Genomic DNA, 21,580 nt, shown 5'->3' on the forward strand with positions numbered 1-21,580 from the left:
CATGCACTTCTCTGTTTCTGAAAAGAACACCTGGACAGGTCAGGAGAAAATTGGAGGGGACTAGAGAATGACCTAGACAGGACCAGCCTTTGCTCATGAACAAATGCTAGAGATCTGGGATAATTGCAAGGCTGTACACAGGAAAATTCATATTTGAAGGATTCAACTTCCATTTTCAGATGAAAGTTTTAATTTCTTGTGGTTATTTTTGCGTCTTCAAAGAATAAGCTTTGGCTGAGGAGGTTCGCTGTGGGCCAGGGCGGTGGAGTAGTGAGCAGACCCAGAAGCAGGTGTAAGCCTCACCCCCAGGCAGCAGAGACAGGGAGTAGGAGAGATGCTGGGAAGATCTGCAAACAAAGCAAAGGAGTCTGGACTCACTCTGCAGCAGACAGGACTTAGCAAAGGACCGCCCCAGACCACAGCGTCTGGAGGGGTGGCGTCACACGCTGAGCGCGGACAGGAAGATGTAGGAGGATGCATTCAAGTGAACTCTCAAAACTTCAACAACTATCTTTACAGGAGTAAGTAAATGAACCCATGCCCATGGCGTTGCTGAACATAGCTTGTTTGATCAGATTATCTCCCCATCCTGGGCCTCATTTGATTCATCTAAAAATGGGAATAATGATGGTATCCACCTCACAAGGATATGAGGATTAAATAAATTAATACAGGGAAAGCATTTAGACCTATGGCTGGTACATAGTATGTGCTCAATAAATGTTAGCTTTCGTTATCATGTATTTCTTTCTGGGGGAGGATGAGAGGTGGCAAATAATCCACTGTACTCATATTAAATATAAAAGTATTCTCAGTGGTTCCTGTAAATCCCACTTCACTTTGCCTGAGGGGGAAAAAGGATATGTAAATTATTTTAAACCAACATGTAGCTACTTTAAAATATCAACTTTATTTAAAAAATCAACAATAAAAACTGCCACACAAATTATCAGTAACAGACACTTCTATCAATTCAAGTGTACATTATGTAATTCCTCAAATTAAAGACCTATAATTTCCCTTGAGGCCTTTTAAATTCTGAGGTTATATAAAATTAAGCAGGAAAACATTAACATTAAACCAAAATCAATTTTGCACAAGTACGTGTGATCAAGCAGCTTAAATTACCACCTGAAATACTTGCACTTCAGAGGCAAATCCCAGATGACAACACTGCGTGTGCTATAAAAAGATTCACATTATCCCGTGGGGCGTGTCTCACGCCACATTATCCCGTGGGGCGTGTCTCACGTCACTCACTCTCTACATTTCTTTCACCAAGGCCTCAGGCAAAAAAAGTGAGGGGAACTTTTTCCAGGCAGTGGCCTTATTTTAGACACGTTCCTTTTTTTTTTCTGAACTCAGTTTCTGAAAGCACAAGAGGCTCTCCTCCTGGTAAAACAGGACTCATAAGATGCTCGAGGACTAAGCTGTCATGGTTCCTAAGTGTCTTCCTGTCTTGGGGGAGACCCTGTCGTCTTCACGCCATCCGGATCTACTCTGTCCTCCCACTCAGGCTCCCTTCCAGCGCGGAGACACAAGACACTCGTGACCTCAGCAGAGAGGAGAGTGGGCTCGTACCTCCGCCCAAACCCCAGAGAAGGCCAGCCTCTCCTGAGGTCCATAAACTTCCTCTGAATTCAGAGTTTTGTGTATCAGAATACGTCAACTCACAGCAACAGAAGATTTGAGGAACTAAAAATGTGAGGAAGCACCTAGCAACTGAGAATGAGAGAAGCGTGTGTTTACTGTTGCACGCGGTAACTGCTGGGTTCCTGTTTTAATAACAGAGCAGGGCTGGGCAGCATAACCAAGTCCTGTGCTCGACAGAAGTCTGTAACCCAGCAGGACAGGTGTCCTGGTAGGAAGTGTCAGGGCAGGGAACATGAGCCAGGTGATGGGGCCAGACAGTAACTGCTCTCGTGCTGGCATCAGGGCAGGTCAGCAGCAACTTGGATCCCTGTGGGAAGCAGACTTAATCTATTACCTTTCAGAACCATCTGATCATCAAACCGAGCCAGTAGAATGACCATGGTATTTCAATGGGAAAACTACACATTCAGGAAATATTATACTGTCGTTGATTCATGTTTCCTGGGCACTCATAAACAGGACACATCCCGTGATAAGCTACCAGAACCATTCGCTCTGACAATGAGAGGATCAGAGTGAGGCATATCCTTCCTCCCGGTGGGCAGCTCTTCTGGGCCTGGAGGGACAGCTGAGGAAAAAGCCTTCCTGTGGCTAAAACCAAGCGGGGGTGCCGCCCCTTGGCCAGTGTGACACGAGGGGCCCCGCCTTGGAGAGCCGTCACGTAGCAGGTTCCAAGAATTCTGAGGTGAACACGGCTTCTGCGTAATCTTCACACATGTCCTGCAGTTCAGCGGCCACAGCCCCCAGGGCTTCGTCGACCAGCTCTTCTGAAAAGCTGGAAGACAAACAACACAGCTAAAGGTACATACAGCCAAGTATGGGAGCCATTGTTACTCGAGGGACTTACCAAGCCACTTCTAAGATTTAAATGGAAATTCAAAAGGCCAAGAAGAGCTAAACTATTTTGGAAGAAGAATAACAAGGTGAGAGGTCTTGCTTCCTTAGACAGAAGAAGGTGGTGCTTAGACTCCAAAGTCAGGCTTGAGGTAGGGGCCTGTAACACCTACTGGATGGACCTCACCCTCGAGACAGCTGAAGCCAGAGACGGCTGGACACTAACTGACTGGCCCAGCCCACTTCCCACAGCTTACCAAATGCCTGACAGAAGAAAGGATGGGGGCCTTCTCTATGGGACAGGGGCCAGGAAATTGCAAGTTTCTCTACACACACACACACACACACACAAACACACGTGCACGGTCCTTCTGGATACATTTCCCGAAAACAAAAACATTCTCTTAAATAAGCCTGATACAATTATAAAAATCTTAACATTAACACTCACATAATACTATTATCTTGGGGAAGGAAATGGCAACCCACTCCAGTATTCTTGCCTGGAGAATCCCATAGACAGAAGAGCCTGGTGGGCTACTGTTGATGGGATCACAAAGAGCTAGACTCGACTGAGTGACTAAGCACAAGCACAATACTATTATCCAATCTTACCTACAGACCTTTTTGATTTTTTTGCCAACTGTCCAAAAGATGTCCTTTGAAAGAAAAGATTCTGTAGATTGTCCAGGATTCAATGGAGGATCTCGAGCTGTAGTCAATGGTCAGTCACATGTCTTTAGTTTCATCTAGAATTGTTCTTCAGTCTTTGTCTTTTATGATCTTAGTATTTTTTGAAGAGTAGAAGCTTTGTTTTTAGAACGTCTCAGTGTGGATTTATCTGACACGTCCTCATGGTCAGGTCCAGGTTCTATGTTTCTGGAACAAATGCCCAGAAGGGATGTTGTGCCCCTTCAGTGCATCATCTGTCTTGTTACGATGACGTTAATTTTTGTCACTTGGTCATGCTGATGTCTGCCAAGTTTCTACCCTGCAGTTACTACCTCCCCTTTGTAATTAATACGTACGTTGCAGGGAGATACTTTGAGACTATGTAAATATTCTGCTTCTCATCAAACTTGCTGAATCAACTATTACAAGGTTGCCAACAGTGATTTTCTAATTTCATCATTCCTTCTCTGTTCAATAGTTGGCATGCTACTATATGGAAGAGCTTTCCCTTCTCTATTACTTATTTATGAATTTATGTATCCATTCATTCATTCATATCAGCTTGGCCTTATGGATTATTTTATTCAACAGTTTGTAATCTGTTTCTATTATTACTTATTATGATATTCAGTGTCCCCCCGAATGGCCGGCAGGAGCCCCTTCAAGTCAGCTCCCATGTCCTCTTGAGATGCCCCCATCATTCTTTGAACACTTCCATTCCGGCACAAAATGAAGTTTCAGGTTCTTACATTTTCCCAGCCCCGTTCTTGGAACTGGCCAATTCTCCAAGGAGCCCTGGTGCCTTGTCATGGAGAAGCGTATTTTAGAAACCACAATCTGGGTACCAAGTGTGCTCGTTGCTAAGTGTGTCACGGCTTCCAGGTCCTCTCAGCAGACAGGCTCAGACAGACGCAGACAGGTGCACAGACGCACCACCCGTGTCTATCTCTGTATCTATCAAAAACCGTAAGTCATAATACCTCCAATCTCACTTCAAAACAGAGGATTCATTCTAGCCTTTCCCCTGAAACCTGACTCTCATTATTCACAATATACTTATTCAATCAGTACTAAAATACAGAGAAAGTAATTTTAGAATTGTTAACCCATGCTGCTGGGTAAAAGAAACTTACTTATTAGAATCGAACATGTGTTTACAGTCTTTGTCTTTAGCCAGAGGGTACAGAGTCAAAATACTACATTCAAAAGTGACTTAGACAAGTTCTTATCTGTATGTATCCCTTTAGTGTGGCTACTTCTTGGATATACAGTCAGTTTCTTCCTGTATTCCAATTTAGGGTCGCTCAACATCCTCCAAACCTTGTTGAATTTGGAGGGTTGTATAGGAAACATTAACAGTTCCGAAGTATACAAAAGAGGAAATGAAGCTAAGTGTCCCTCCCCTTTTCCTCTCCCTTCTACCCCATTCCTGTCCCAGCTGTTTTCTGGTTTTGTTTTTTTTTTGAGGGGGGGCAGCTAATCTGAGCATCTTTAGTCTTTTAATGGGTGTGTAAAGTGCTCTTTGATTAACCTAATTCTGATACAGCCGAACTTCTACTACCAAAATACTAAGTATTTTCTTTATGTCTATTTGTTCTCTCTTCTTAACTTTTTTAGGATTCTGTGATTGTTTAAATTACTTTTTCACTTTTAATTTGGGTATTATACACTACTTTACTGTTCTTTTAGTGGCCACTCTAGATTACAGTAAGCATCCTTGACTTAAAGTCCAACATTAATTGATATTCTTCCAGTTTCCCAGATAATGCAAGAACCTTAGGACACTAAGTGTATTTATCCTCTTCCCAATTTCTATGCTACTGGTATCATGTACTTCAGTATATATTCATACACCCCCATAAGCCATCAGTTTATTGTTTTATACAGTCAATATTCACTTGCCTACATATTGACTTTTTCTTAATTCATGCTTCTTGTATTTCTGACTTTTCATCTGTGACTGTTTTTGCTCTGCCTGAAAAATACCCTTTCTCTATTTCCTATAGTGACGGTCTACTGGTAATAAATTTTTGCGGCTTTGTTTAGAACCTTTCCTGCCTTCCTTCTTGAGGTACATTTCACTGGGCTTACATCCAGACTGGCAGCTTTCTCTTTTGGAACTTTACACCGGGGCATCCAGCCTCCACTGTTTCTCCTTCTTCTGGCTGATTTTTAAGATTTTTTTTTCTCTTGGTCTTTCATTTTCCAACAATACTGTGATATATGCTACATACGGATTTCTTTTGTTTTTCTTGCTTGGGACTTTAGAGCTTCTTGAATCTGTGGCTTGATGTCTAGTGTTACTTTGGGGAAGTTATTGGCCATGATCTCTTTGGATGTCATTCTGACCCATTCCCTCTCCTTCCTCTCCTGTGACCCCAGCCACATGTGTATTAGACCTTGACCTTTATCCTCCATGCCCCTCATCCTCTCTCTTCACTTTCATCTTTTTGTGTGTCTCCATGTATCACTCGTGGCTTCCCAGGTGGCACTAGTGGTAAAGAACCCACCTGCAAATGCAGGAGGCATAAGAGACCCAGGTTTGATCCCTCGGTAGGGAAGATGCCCTGGAGAAGGAAATGGCACCCACTCCAGTTTTCTCGCCTGGAGAATCCCATGGACAGAGGATCCTGGTGGGCTACAGTCCGTAGGGTTGCAAAGAGTCGGACACGACTGAGGCGACTTAGTACAGCACATGCTTCACTCCAGATATTTTTTTCTATTCTATGTCCAAGTCTCTAACTTTCCCCCCCCCACCCCCAAACAAGATACTTTATTTGTCACCATTAAAGTCTGAATTTTAAGCAGATTCATGGACTGGTGGCTCATATCCATCAGTTCGTCCAACTTTAGCACCTGTCTCTTCCCCAGTAGCTTTTGCAGAATGACTACCTTCACATGCAGCTCCATGAGTTTTCCCCATTCAAACTTAGGCTTCTTCAGCATTTTTACTTTTCTAACAATAATGTCATGGAGCAGATAAATAGATTGGCAAGCTTTTCTGCCTTTTCCCATGCTGTCTGGAATCAACTTATTGACTGCCTCTTTCATGTCGCCTGTCTGCAGCTCTCGGGTCATGATTTCTACCATCTTGTGGATTTGGTGAACCTGATGGTGCTGGGCGTAAGAGGTCTTCCAAATCTTTTTGTTGCCTTTTTTCAGTAAAACCCACACAGAACAGATGAAGCAAGTAACTGTTGGTAGTCTTGACATCAACGTGAGCTTCAATCACGGTCTGCCATTTTTTGACCACGGAGCACATTTTGTCAGATCATATCATGGAAATTAACCAGGCAGCTTTTGCCCTGAGCATCCACAGTAATTAGCTTGAATTTTCTAAATGCAACTGCACCAGTCACAGATCAGCAAGGCTCACTTCAAAAACACGCCCCTTGAGGCCACCATATGTGATTTGGGTTGAGTTCCTGTGACTCGTGTTTTCCCTAATATTTCTTCCATTGAACACAGTTGGTCCTTTCACATCATACCAATGTTTCTTAGAAAACAGGTCAACCATGTTCTTCTTGGCTCCCTTTTCACCTCTTTTCATAAGATGCTTACTCATGCTAACCACCATGGTGCTACTTAGAGAGCCAAAAGGCTCTAATTTTTTCTTTTGATGTGTCTAATTTGTTATTAAGCCCATTTGATGAGTTGCTTATCCCATGGACGGAGCAGCATGGTAGGCTACAGTCCATGGGGTCGGTCAGACACACTGAGCGACTTCACTTTCACTTTTCACTTTCATTTCAGAAACTGTACTTTGCAGTTCTTGAATGTCCACATGGATTTAGTTTTACTCCCAGTTCTCTGCCAAAATTCTACCTCTATGTACACAGTATGCACAGGTATTTTAATATCTGTGTCTGATGGCTCTAATATGTGGAGCTGCCATGGGTCTGTTCTTGTTATTGTCATGTCTCTCTGCTGCCAGGCTTTTTTACCATTTTTCAGACACTAAGTTTGAATAAAATGCAGGAATAATTTAAATCCTAAGATGGTATTATAAATCTTCAGAGAAAAGTTACGTTTGCTTCTGCTCAGTGGCTGTGAGGCAACAATCTAGAATGACTTCAGCTCAGTCTCAGAAGTGAGACGATTGGAGCTGAGTGGGGTCCTGGGAGCGCCTGCCAGCAGCCAGGTCACCCTTATTCCAGAGTGCCACCCTGCAGGGTCCCCATCAGAAGCGAGCAAAGTGCGTCAGGCCAGCCCTCGGCAAGCCCTTAATTCCCACCGCTATCCTCTGATCTAAAAAGACCACTGGAAGTGCCATTCACCTTCCCCCAGACCGACAATCCAGGGTCAGACAAGGGCTAACTTCCTTGGGTCTCTGTCTTCTCCAGGATCCTGGCCCAGTTATTTCTTATTACCTAGTTAACTCCCTGGTGCCTTCAAGCATGTATGTTTTATTTTGGATCTAGCTTTTCTATTAACAGTGATCCTCAATGGGAGAGGCGGTCCAAATTACCAAGTACATCCTTTACTAGAAGCAGAAGTGATTACTTGTGCTTTTTTTTGTTTTGTTTTTATGCTTGCCTTGCTTTGCTTTCTATATTCCTATCAGTAATTCATCCCCAAACTATGAGAGAAACACAAATACATTCCATGTATGCTCTCAATACAAGCTCCAAAGCACATTAGGTAATGTATCTGTTTTCTTCTTTTTTAACCTTTCTTACCCTGCCTTCCCTGTATGGAAACTATTCCTCCTAGAGCCCTCTGTCCTCCTATTCTAGACTAGTTGTTTTCTATGCTCATGGAAAAATTCTCTTGGAGGGACTTCCTTGATGGTCTTGGTTAAGACTCTGCACCTCCTCTGTAGGGGGCTCAGGTTTGATCCTTGGGTGGGGAACTAAAGATCCCACATGCTGCATGGTGCAGCCAAAATTTAAATTAAAAAAAAAAAAAATTCTCTTGAAAATAGCTTTTGCCATTTTCCTAGACGTTCCATGTTAGAGTTCCCAAATTTCCCAAATCCTGTCTTCCTCCTTCTCATGCTGATGGTAAACACCCTCTAGAAGCTTACTGAGAAACTGCATTTTTCGACACTTTGCATACCTTAAACTGTCTTTATTCTATCCTTTTATTTGATCATTTAGCTGGGCACAGAATTCCAGGGTAAACTTTGGAAGCATGCTCTTATATCCTGTAGCAGGGCTGCTACTGACAACACACCCTTCTCATTTCTGATTATTTGAACGAGCCCGGTTCTAACTCTGGAGACTTGCGTCATCTTCTCCTTACACGAGGATGCTCGCATTTCCTGTGCACAACAACATGTCATGATGTGTTCAGTTTCATTTATTCATGCATTTATTCACCCACACACTCGCAGTGAACAACTAGTGAATCCTTTCAATCTAGAGACTAATGACCTTCTGGAGATTCTTATAGTATTTCCTCATTCGTTTTCCATTCCTCCTTTTCCCCTCTTCTCACATTCTGTAAATCCTGTTATTCCAATGTTTTCTGTTATACTAGCCTCTGTAGCTTTCATGGTTTCCAGCAAATGTTGGGATCTCTTAGTGATCTGCTCTATTTAAGAATGAGAATCAATTAAGCCTCCTATGCTCTGACTCCCTTGCACGCATGCATCCCCAGTGCTTCTCCTTCCTGAGTTTTACCAAGATTCTTCTGCACAAAACAGCTTGATTCTTGGCTCCACCCTCATCAGGTTCTTCGCTCTCTCTGGTCTGGTAAGTCATTGCCCATTTGTCTAACTGCTTCATGGCTTCCAAAATTTTCCTGCTAGTTCTTATTTGCTGTCATTTCTGGTTTCATGCCTTTTATTCAGTTTTTCAGTGACATACAGTGGGATAGGGCTACAGGGAGTAGAGATAAATCATATGTTCAGTCTGTTGTTTTCAATAAGTCTCCTGATTTGTTTTTCCAACCAGGAATCCTTAAGAGTTTGCTTTCATTAAAAGCATCATCACCTTAAACCTTTCCTTTCAGAATCATGCTTTTATTTACATCCAGTTTATATTATCTGCCCCTTCTGATCACTGGAATAGTCCTTTTCTCCAGGTGAAGGGAGGAATGGAGACAATAAAATAAAGAGGAAAAACTCAGCTGATTTCTCCCTCACCCAAGAGGGTATCAGATGAAGCCAACTGTCCTTGGATATTTCTTCAAGATTAGATCAATACACTTCTCATCTTTGGAACACCCAAGTAAGAAACAAGAGAGATCAAAAGCAGGGCTAGAATATTTAGATGTGCCGTCACTTGAGGGTCAAGGACAAAAGCGGAGAACATCTGTGAAATTCAGGCGTATTTTTAACAACTCTAACTTCTATGTCTTACGGTATTTGTCCTCACAGGGGGAGAGAGCTTCCCCTACATCTACAAAACAACTGTAACAAAATGTATCACTAATCAAGTGGTAAGAAAGTAATACAGGGAACAGTCTATCTTCTTTAGCTTATTTTAAATTTCCCAAGATGCCAGTTAGCCTAATCAATCCAGACAGGCTCTGTACAAACCAGTGGGCATGCTACAGGGCTGCAGGTTAATGCATGGAAGCAAGTCAAGTTTACTGTACTCTCCTCCCCAGGAAATATACGTGGCATCTCAACCAGAACAAAGGGTCTTCATATGCTTCAAAGGGTACGTACATTATGAGAAGTCTTAGGACTTCAGGTTTGACTTAAGGGAGTGGACATGTGATTATCTCTGATCCCACCCAAATCCCAGGAGATAAATGAACACATGAAACTACATGAAGAAAAAGACAAAACTGGATGAGACAGGTAATCAAAATGACTCAGCAGTTCAGAGGAAATGCAGAGGAAGCAGAAACCTTAGGGTGCATAGAGAAAGACAACAAGAAAAAGCAAACTGATCTGTCTCACTGAACATTACAAAGTCTCTGGAAGTAAGAGAACCAGGAACCATGAAAGTGGAAAGAAATACTGGGTAGGGGATGAGAACGCAGATTGAGACTGCAGGATGAGCTGGTAGATTGATGGGTCTCCACCCCTGCTCGTGGCAGCTATGTGACAATTCCTCCTTCACCCCCACAAAGGAAGGGAGGCATATTCTTTGGGAAAAATAAACCAGGAATTTAAAACTCAACCAAATCATCAGTCAAGTATGAAGATAAGACACTTTCAAACATATAAGTCTCAGGAACTGTCCTGTGATACACAAAGCAGGATAGGCTCCATCAAAGTAAGGGAGTAAACCAGGAAGGAGGAAGACACGTGGGAAGAGAACACAAGGACGCTGACACGGGAGAGAGAACCTCATGCCAGGGTGGTGATGAAGACACGTGCCAGGACAAGAGCCACACCGCAGATCTAGAGGGTGCTTGGGCCAGGCTGGGGCTGAAGGAAAGAGAGTCTCAGGAGAAAGAGTGGGGGTGGAGGTGAGATTAACCAACACATTGAATCATGAGGAAAATTATGTTGAGAGGTGTTGGCTAGAATGTGAAAAACTTGAATAATATATTAAAAAAATAAGCAACTTAAAAAGAGGCAATTATTAACTCCTGGAACATGTTTGAAACCTGTTCAAGAAAGATGTCATAACAGTATACTCTAGGTTCACTGATGAAAATTATCTGCTCGTATATAATAAAATAATACTCGTAAGGAATTTAAATTTGAGCACTATTTCTAAAGAATGAATCTGCACACATCTCTCAATTGAATATTTACATGAAAGAAGGCTGCCCATTCTTCAAATATCTAGCAGCAGTAGGACTGGTTTCTGGTTGAGTTCCACAGAACTCCCCTTTCTCAGGGGAGGCGACAGCCAAAAGGAGAAGGCCAAGTGTAGTGAAGTCTATAGACCTGCTGTCCTGGTGCAAGTCTGACCTGACCATGAAGATTTCAAGATCGTTAACTGCTTCCTGCCCAGTCATAATTCACGTTCTCTGATGACGCTGACCTCACTAACACCAACAGGAAGCCTGCCCTGAACGAAGTTTCTACTTCTGGCGGAAGGCTGCGGCATGCTCCTCGGGATGGCATCAGCCATGCTGTTTTCCTATCTCCTCTCCTTGAAGAAAGGCACTTGGCAGAGAAAGTCTGTTCCTCAGCCACGGAGCAGCCACTGGAACTCCAGGGCCCAAAAGCTCGGCCTGAGACCTTGGCCAGACCTTTCTGCAATCAAGTTAACACATGGCAGCCTGTTCCCCAACAGAGCGCAAGCCCTCCTACTGACCTTTCAGCTATGAGCCATGGGTTGAAGGAGCCCACGGCCTCGTGCGCGATCACCCGCAAGTAGTGCTCGAAACGGCGGCAGTAGTCACCGATGCTACGACGCATGGCTGGCGGGACGAAGAGGGCAGCTCGGCCTTCGGTCTGTTGAGCATCTTCTGAAAGGAAGGGAAGGGGAGCTTCTCTTTTCTCCGATCTCTCCTCTGTAACCACACTTTCATCCAGGGAACTGAGAGCAAATAAAAATGATGAGAGCATTCAAAATCATCTGCAGGTGAGAGTAAACCGTTAATGCATCCTGATGGTTGGACAACCAAAGGCTGACCTTCATTTCCCTTCCTCACGCTGGACCAAACCCAACATCACCACTCACTGTTTCTCCTTTACATGAACCAACCATCCTCATGGGAGCAACATCTGGACAAAAGAATTCTTAAAGCAAATCTTGCCGTAATGACCTGCAAAAGTCACCTGCGCCACTGTGATGCTTTCAATCATAAAAATCAGCTGTTACTAAAGGCTCCTTAAGATGCAACACACTCAATGCCCATCTTATAAACACACTGCTTTGCTGGGCCATCTTGGAGTTTGGCAAGATCTTGGTCAAGAGACGAATCTCTCTCTGTCTTGTGGTTATCGAAGGAATGCAAAATCTAACAAGGTCAAAGGTAACCAACTACAAATGAAATCAGACAGGCTCGTTACCACTTACGCGCCATTGCAGGGCCCTTCTAACACAATGTTCACATCTGGGTCTTTTCGAGCTGCTGTCTTTGTGATCCTGATTGGATGAGGAGAAAGAGGCCTTTCACTCACCGCTGGAAATTTTTGGTCTAGAAAAGGAGAAGTATAAAATGACTATATGTAAAGAAATGCTGGAGTAGACATCAGAGCTGTCCTAGTGGCCAGTAACCTGGGAGGAAATTCACAGGCATGTCTCAAGCGTAAGAGCTGAGCTGGCAGTGCAAAAGGCAGACAATGCCTTTGTTCTACCTGAAAAGGTGAATTCAAAAGTCAGCAAGAGACAAACCAATGAGGAGTTAGTTTTAAGAAATAAGGAACTTGTTTCAAAGCTTCTGTCAGCTCTGAGGTAGACTCCTTAAAGAGGCCTGTGCAAAGCCAGGTTCCATTAGGATCCACCCCCCATTCAAGGAGTCTTGAGCAGTTGGGTTTGTTTTTAACCTTTAAATTATCTGATTACTGGAGAAGGGAAAAAAAAACTCACACCTGAACACTTGATTAGCTGACAATTTGTCTCTGCGCTTCGCTGGGAAAATCTGCATGATGACAGTCAAAACATTAACTTATTAACTATACATTGGGGCAGGCTTGACAGCTCTTTGGAGTTTTGGATTATTTATAATTTTAAACACATTTCAGATGTAAAAAGAAAATTGCCCTTCTCTTAGGTAAAGAGCATGTATAAGTCAAACACCTTTCTCTGACTCATGTATTTCTTTGTTTATGATTTTTAACACACAGGAATACTGTATAGGTCTTTCCCTGGTAATCTAGAGGTTAAGAATCCAGAGGTTAAGACTCCACACTTCCAATGCAGGGGGTGTGGGTTCGATCCCTGGTTGGGAAACCAAGATCTCACATGCCATGCAATAGTGGCCAAATTTTTTAATTTTCAAAAAATTTTTTTAAATATTAATAAAAAGAAATACTGCATAAGTCAGTTTTTATAAAACTATTACTGAAAATACAATCGATTTTCAATTGACTTTAGAAAAGACAGAATAAGAGATACAGATTTGACACTGCACAATTCACAAATCACTTTAAATTTGGTTTTTGTGATGCAATTAAACATACAATCAGAATAATTAGAGACAGAGGGTTCTTATGAGGATTTCATGATTCTGGATTTAAAGTATCCACAAATTTGTTTCAGTTGTTGGTGTTCTACAAAGCTCCTTTGAAATGCATACCTAGACTCCAGCAGAGTCCGAGATAGTGACTAATAATTTAAATTGTCCTTGAAAAAGAGAACACTGAGTCCTTGGTAAGGCTATCTTCTGCACGATGCAACCTGACTGTGGCCAATGGCTAAACCAACAGTAAAACAGTTGCCCTTCAGCACTCCCCTTTCCTCTGCTTCCAAACCGAAAGATGCCCACTAATTCACTAGGCAGTGATGAGAAGGCTCCTCCCTGGGTCATGCTCCTGCTAGGTGCAGCTGGGATACTACTTAATATGATAAACCTCTCTGGCTTATTTGGGAGACATAAAGACCCTCCCGGAGAAGGCAATAGCAACCCACTCCAGTACTCTTGCTTGGGAAATCTCATGGAGGGAGGAGCCTGGTGGGCTGCAGTCCATGGGTCGCGAAGAGTTGGACACGACTGAGCGACTTCACTTTCACTTTTCACTTTTGTGCACTGGAGAAGGAAATGGCAACCCACTCCAGTGTTCTCGCCTGGAGAGTCCCAGGGACGGGGGAGCCTGGTGGGCTGCCATCTATGGGGTCGCACAGAGTCGGACACGACTGACGCGACTTAGCAGCAGCAGCAGCAAAGACCCTCCACAAACATCTCTAACAGGGTAGGACAAGGCAGAAGTCTATGGGAGTTCACAGGAAGAAGCGAACATAAGGCGGGCCTGGAAGAATGGTTCACCTGTCATGTGAGGACAAACACAGAAGCTAGAGTAGGGCTAGGGGAGAGAGAGAGAGAATGAGACGAACAAAGAATGAAGCTTGAAAAATTACCAGCACTGGGGCTTCCCTGGTGGCTCAGTGGTAAAGAATACACCTGCCAGTGTAGGAGACACAGGTTCGAACCCTGATCCAGGAAGATTCCACATACCGTGGAGCAACTAAGCCGGTACGCCACAACTACTGAGCCTGCGCTCTAGAGTCTGAGAACCTCAACCACTGAGTCCACACGCTGCAACTACCAAAGCCTGCATGCCCGAGAGCCCCGTGCTTCGCATCTAGAGAAGTCACCACGTAAGAGAAGTTTGCCCACAACCAGAGAGTGGCCCCTGCTTGCCACCCACGCAGCACCGAACAGCCAGCACAGCCACAGATAAATAAACAAACTATAAAATGGTACACCTTAAAAACAATTACCCAAACTGAAAGGAATGAATCTCTATTGTGTTTAGATGGCTCATTTTTCAGTCAAAATGTGACACAGAGAACGCTTTACCTACGACAATACCCAAAACTCATACTCTTTTAAAGAAGTGTATGTACACATGCTGCCATTATAAATCTTCTATACCCACAACTTCCTTTCCTTCTCTTAATACTCACAGTACCAAAAATCCTTGAGAGGTAATGTTTAACCACATTTTATTTTCCTTCTTTCGTTGAGTAAAGTAGTAACTGATAAGCAGGAGTCAAAGAGAACTTGAGCAACACACCCCAGCCCAAATTGCGACACTGGCCTAGCAACTGCAGCCAAAAGGTATATGTATGAATTTTTAAAAGTGGGAGAGAAAACTGAAAGTCTTTTCAACAAATGGTGTAAGAACAAATGAATATCCATTAGCAGAAGGAAAAATGAACCTCAACCTCTGCCTCAAACCAGAGGCAAGTTTTATTCAAGATGGATCACAGGCCTACACATTCAAGCTGAAACCATAAAGCTTCTAGACGAAAACAAGAGCTTCTCTTCTCAACTTGGGAACAGGCAAAGGTTTATGAGATCAAAGAAAGCAAAATCTATACAAGAAACATTGGATAGCTTAGACTTTATCAAAATTTAAAATGTTTCCTCATAACAAAACACATTTTAGAAAATACATACGTGAGCTACAGATTGGGGAAAACATTTGCAAACATTCACCCGAGTAGATTAGTGGCTGCTGGGAAAAGATGGGGGAGAATGAGAAGTGATTGCTAATGGAAGCTGGGATTCTTGTCAGGGTGATGAAAATGTTCTGGAATTAGACAGCAATGACATTTGCAACATTCTGTAAATATACTAAAAACGACTCGACTTTAAAAGGATGAATTTTATGGTATGTGAATTATATCTCAATAGAGCTGTTTTGAAAATAGTATATATATGGCAAAGAATTCACACCCAAATGCATGAAGAATTCCTATAACTCAAACATAAAAAGACAATCCAATTTTTTTTAATGTAAAAAAAAGACTTGGACACTCCATAAAGAAAGATATACAAATGACTAATAATTACCTGAAAATGTTCTAAACATCATTATTTACCAAAGAAATGAAATTAAAGCCACAAAGACATATTACTACAGGCCCACCAGAATGGTTATAATGAAAAAGACTTTGACAATTCAAATGTTGGCAAGGATCTCTAGCAATAGGAACTCAATGCAGGGAGTGTAAAATGGTACAGTCACTTTGGGGAAATGTTTGACTGTTTTTTATAAAGTTAGACATGTGCCTAGCCCATAAATCTGGCAAATCTACTCAGGTTTTTATCCAAGAGAAATGAAAACCTATGTCCATAAAAAGATTACACATGAATACACTCAGCAGATTTCTAATAGACCCAAATTAGAAACAAGCAAATGCAGATCTCCAGGTAAATGGCTAAACTAGATGTGGTCCCTGTGCACAAAGGAATACTGCTCAGCAATAAAAAGGAATGGACGCTGATACAAAGTGCGGCAGGCTGAACAGTGGCTCCCCAGGATGTCCAGATTCTGACGCCTGAAACCCGGGAATGTCTCTAATATAGCAGGAGGGACTTTAAGGATCCTGAGATGGGGAAAGTAACCTGGATCACTGGGATGGGCCCTAAAGGTAACCAACAAGTCACTGTAAGAGGCACGCAGAGGAAGATGTTACTCGGGAGGAGAAGGCAATGTGAAGGCAGAAGCAGTCTGGAGTAGTACAGCCACAAGCCAAGGAACGCAGGCAGCCTCAGAGGCTGGAAGAAGGCACCAGCCCTGCCAATCCCTTGCTTTTAGCCCTTTGAGACATTCAGACTTCGGACCTCCAGGAATTCATTTGAGAATAAATTTATTTTAAACCACTACAGTTGTGCTATAACTTGTTACTAACTTAAGCTTGTTACCCTAGCAACAGGAAATGAGCAATAGATAAATTATAAGACATCATGCTAAATGAAAGACAAAAGTTTAAATACGTGTATGATTCTACTTATATGAAATTCCAGAACAGGCAAAATTAATCTAAAGTTAAAAAGCACAGTGGTTGGCTGGGTAGGGGGACACTGACTGGGAAGGAGCACAGGGTGATGGAAGGAGTATGGGTAACAAAGATGCACCCATTTGTCAAAGCTTATCAAATAATACAGTTAAGATCTGCATATTTCATTAGATATAAATTTTATCTCAAAAGGAAAAAGAACCCTAAGTAAATATGAAGCTCCAGTTGCTGATACACAGGTTGAAATGTTTCGGGTATACTGATGTCTGCAACTTACTCTAAAATGCATCCAGAAATAACATGAATTGATGGGTGCTCATGTGTGCTCAGCCATCTCTGACTCTTTGCGACCCCATGGACTGTAGTCCACCTGGCTCCTCTGTCCATGGGATTTCCCAGGGAAGAATACTGAATGGGTTCCATGCCCTCCTCCAGGGGATGTTCCCAACCCAGGGTTCAAACCTGCGTCTCTTGTATCTCCTGCATTGGCACGTGGATTCTTTACCACTGAGCCACCTGGGAAGCCTGAGAGGCTAAGGAGATATATGATAAAGCAAATATAGCAAGATTTTAATTGTAGAATCTAGAAGATGTACATATGAGTATCCACTGTACAATTTTTTTCAACTTTTCTGTATGTGTGAAATTTTTCACAGTACAATGTAGAGGGAAAAGTGGGGGAACACTCACCATTTTTTTCTTCCTGCATCCAAAAATGAGGATCGGTATATACAATTTTATTATATCTTTGGCGAACTGTCTCCTGGTATTTCTTTAAAAAAAAAAAAAAAAGATTAATTTATGCAGAAAAAAATTAGTTTCATTACAAACCAGAGACTAGGAAGGTTATAACAGTCCAGCAGACATTTGATACAGACACTTAGCCAGAAAAAAGGCACCTCCCAGGCCAGGAAGTGGTTAGCTCATGAGGGGAAGTGTAAAATAAAATGAGGCAATTAATCTATACTAATTAATCTAATCTGGACCAGCACTGCCCATTAGAATCTGAATTGATGATGGAAATGTTCTATTTTTGCCCTGTCCAATGTACTAGCCACTAACTATTGACCACTGGTAATGTAGTGATGTATTTAATTTTAACTGGTTTACATTAAATAGCCATGTGTGTAAATAGCCGTGTATGTAAACAGCCATGTGTGTGGCTACAGACTACCATTTGGGATACTTCAGGTCTAGACAGTTACCCCCAAGAAGGGGAAATCAGTTACGAGACTAGGATAAACTACACATTTTTAAATTGTCGAAAACCAACTAAATGTTGTCTTGCCTATGTTTTTGGTTTAGCAGCAAAGCCAAAATGAGATTTCATCCAGGTGGAGTTAAAATGAAAATTCTGAGCTAGGAGTCAGGGACCTGGATTCTCAGCCCCGCTCTGGTGGGAATTTTTGGGTAGCCTTGGCAACGTCACTCACTCCCTTACTGTGTCTAAATTTCCTCCTCAGAACCATCCAGGGCTTGGTCTGCATAATGTCTGAGGTCTAGAATTCTCTACGAGCATTCTAAAGCAGTGTCACAGGAATTAAGAAAGGTAAAGCTATCTGTGGTTTGCCAGGATCCAAGGGGAGGAGAGCAGAAGAGGCAACTGGGCAGCATTTATAAGCTGAGGGACAAAGACGTTGTTGGTCCCATTTGTAGGACTGGGCTCTGGCCCAGCGTTTTTGGTATCACACATCAATGATGAGTTACGTGTCAGGTAGTATACAGACACTTCATACCTCATTTTGTCCTTAAAAACACCCTCACTTAAAAAAGACACATGTACTCCAGTGTTCATTGCAGCACTATTTACAATAGCCAGGACATGGAAGCAACCCAGATGTCCATCCACAGATGAATGGATAAAGAAATTGTGGTGTTTATATATATACATATACACACACACAATGGAATATCACTCAGCCATAAAAAGGAATGAATTTAAGTCAGTTCTAGTGAGGGGGATGAACCTAAAGCCTGTTATACAGAGTGAAGTAAGTCAGAAAGAGAAAAACAAATATCATATATTAACACACATTTATATATTTATAGGGAATCTAGAAAAATGGTGCTGACAGGAATGGACACAGCAGGGGAAGGAGAGGGTGGGACAACTTGAAAGTAGTACTAACATATATACACTACCAAGTATAAAACAGACAGCCAGTGGGAAGCTGCTACACAACACAGGGAGCTCAACCCAGTGCTCCGTGATGACGAGAGGGGCGGGGTGGGGTGGGGGTGGGAGGGAGGTTCAGGAGGGAGAGGACAAATGTATACTTATGATTCACGTTGTTGTATGGCAGAAACCAACACAACACTGTAAACCAATTACCCTCCAATTAAAAAATAAATGAAAAAAAGTAAAACCACCCCACTTATCAGAAAGGGTAAGTGACTTTATGAAGGCTGCACACTTGGCTGACAATCGAGCTGGGACTTAAACTGAGGACCAGGTAACTCTGATGTTTTAAGCTACAGAACCATGAGGAGGAGCTGTGCTCAACAGAAGCCAGATGCCAGCAGCCAACCGGAGCTGGCACCTGCGACCTACTTCCATTTCCTCCATTCGGAGCATCATCGTCTCCAGGTACGGGCTGACCTTGCCGTCCCCTAAGGTGGCTAAGGCATCAGACTCCCAGATCTTAGTGTGAGTCATGGGCCAGTGCTCGTGAATGGTATTTTCCAAAAAACCATCCAGCTGATGAATGTCACTGGATTCGCCATCAACAGCCGTAGCCTGCGAAACAAGCAAAGGGGATGGAAAGGCAATATGAAGATAGCATGAGACTCATACACACCAACCGTGTGATGATACAACAGGCATTTCTACACTAAACCTAGCCTCTCCTAAGTCAGTAAACATTGACAGCAGGACATCAGGACAGTCAGGACAGTGTCTACCACAGTCATTTCAGTAGTTGCATCAACTGAGTAACACCATTAATGTCCATGAAAATTATTGTTACTACCTGTTTTGTCAGCTGGTAGAGCAAGTATCTGCCTTGTGCTAGACTCAGAAGAATGTTCAATACTGCACATGTCATGGGGCCTCCCTGGTAGCAAGGTTGGTAAAGAATCCACCTGCAATGCAGGAGACCCCGGTTCAATCCTGGGTCGGGAAGATCCCCTGGAGGAAGGCATGGCAACCCACTCCAGTATTCTTGCCTGGAGAATCCCCATGGACAGATAAGCCTGGTGGACTACAGCCCATGGGGTTGCAAAGAATCAAACACGACTGAGAGACTAAGCACAGCACAGCACCCCTAACCTGGAAGAGTTTCACCAGCCTTCTTGACTTTGTATGCTTTACATTGAAAAAGCACTTTACAGCTTACAAAACATTTTTATATGTGTTGTATTTCTGTTGATTCTAATATGTGTCTATAATCTGCTCTGAAAGAAACTTTTTAACAAAGAATGTCTGCTGGGGAAATGATCATATCAGCCTCTGGAAGGAGACATTTCTGGGACCCAATCCTGGTTCTGCCACTGATATGCCTCAAAGTGGGGGCAAGTATACTTAACCTCTCTGGGCCTCAATCCTCTGGTTTGTAATATAGAAACAATAACCCTACATTTCAGAGTTACAAGGATTATATGAGCACTTGTACACTGGAACACTTAAAAAACAGTGATTGGCACGAAGAATGGTTACCGCCATAGTAATTTTTAAAACCTTTTAACGGTTTACAGAAGAAAATACATTAATGACCAACAAAGAAATCTTCAACCTTGACCAAAGTTAAAGAAATAAAAATCAGCTAAATAGCCAGTACAATAAAATTAGCAAGAAATCTAGAGTTAACTAAACCAATAATGCAGGTCTAGTTAATTAAGATGTGTGTATCTGTTATTTTCATTCTTAAGAATCAAATATCAAGAATCCTGTGAGATAAGGAAGGACCCAATGAGCTGATATGAAAAAGATCACCAAAATAGAAAGAAGCTGGATACAGATGAGCATACGGTACCCACTGGTGGGGAGATTTTACATGATACTTTTCCTGATTGTTCGCCTTTTTAGCCAGGTACAGCTTTTAATTAAGGGAAAACCTTACACACTTTGGAAAAATGTATTTCACGCGCAAGTTCAGTTAATGACAATAGTAGCAGCAGGAGACAAATATGCCACGATGGCACCCTCCCAAAATCTATTTCCTGACACCAGGGATCATCCTGTCTGCAAGCAAATCTACTGAGAGCCAGAGCTGATTTGCAAAGTGCAGCAAACGTCTCCTCCCTTTGAGAAATGAGAATTCTGGGTATCTGGGATCAAGGTCCCACAGCTCTTTTATAAGTTAACACAGCAAAATATCTCTTTTTTAACTTCATCATGCCAACTTCAACACGTTTGCTTCTATTCAGTTATTTATAAACACTGACCCTCAATGGTGCTGCCAGGGAAACTCTTGTATGGTGATGCTAAAGTTTAACAGCAGCTGAGAATGGTAAATACTGGACAGAGTTACTTTTCCTTTTTAAGAAATTGTATTAAGGCCCATTTAATGCCTACATCATGGTTCTCATGTACAAAGCTGATCATTTCTACTAATACTCAAACATGCCTACTTCACTGACAGCACTTATGACCACTTCATTTCTCTTTCCTATGAAAATACCGCATGAATTGCCTCCCTCATTACTCTTGCAGGGAAAAAGGCATCACTGGTGGCGCTGCGGTACCAAAGACACAGCCATCGCGCACTCGGTCTATAAGAGCCATATGCAGGGTTTCAGCTTCCAGTCTCAGCCGCCTCACCTTGCATGATGTTCTGTCATAAAATACTGGCACAATAAAATTACAACCGCAAAAATTACAAAAATATGCCAAAGCTAAACTATTGCTTAATAATTAGAACTGGGATATATCCTTGGAATCTACCATCTTCCTGTTCCTCAGGTCGTTGGCTGCTGGAGCTGCATTCCAATTTCCTTCTCACTCTGAGCCCGTCACCCTTGCTCAGCCCTTCACTTGCTCTGAACACAGAAAGCAGTAACTTCTCTCCGCCCTCCACGAACAGCCGCCAGAGGCAGCCTGCACCTTCCTGTCCCTACGCCGAGGTGGAAAGGCAGGGAGGGCAACATTCCCACAAATGGTGAACACACGTCCAGAGGAAGAGCACAGGGGCGGACTACCACATGCTATGCTTTAA

General features: G+C 42.6%; 1 protein-coding gene and 1 pseudogene across 7 annotated transcripts in view; both read right to left on the reverse strand.

Moving 5' to 3' along the window:
* Positions 1–891: 891 nt before the first annotated feature.
* Positions 892–21,580, reverse strand: part of KIAA0753 (KIAA0753 ortholog) — a 63,088-nt gene continuing 42,399 nt past the window's right edge. For 5 of the 7 annotated variants that reach the window (XM_025280784.3, XM_044939412.2, XM_044939413.2 and 2 more), the window contains 5 exons: positions 18,979–19,164; positions 17,118–17,199; positions 12,036–12,156; positions 11,328–11,552; positions 892–2,428 (listed from right to left, as the gene is read on the reverse strand). In XM_025280784.3, the coding sequence (XP_025136569.3) occupies positions 2,311–2,428; positions 11,328–11,552; positions 12,036–12,156; positions 17,118–17,199; positions 18,979–19,164 (732 nt within the window). In that variant the 3' untranslated portion in view covers positions 892–2,310. Of the gene's footprint in view, positions 2,429–11,327; positions 11,553–12,028; positions 12,157–17,117; positions 17,200–18,978; positions 19,165–21,580 lie in introns of those variants that run through there. The other 2 variants (XM_044939411.2, XM_044939416.2) reach the window with 2 other exon arrangements.
* On the reverse strand, positions 2,444–11,321 carry LOC112583753 (annotated as a pseudogene).

Source organism: Bubalus bubalis, chromosome 3 (assembly GCF_019923935.1).
Source record: "Bubalus bubalis isolate 160015118507 breed Murrah chromosome 3, NDDB_SH_1, whole genome shotgun sequence".
NCBI classification, from domain to species: domain Eukaryota; kingdom Metazoa; phylum Chordata; class Mammalia; order Artiodactyla; family Bovidae; genus Bubalus; species Bubalus bubalis.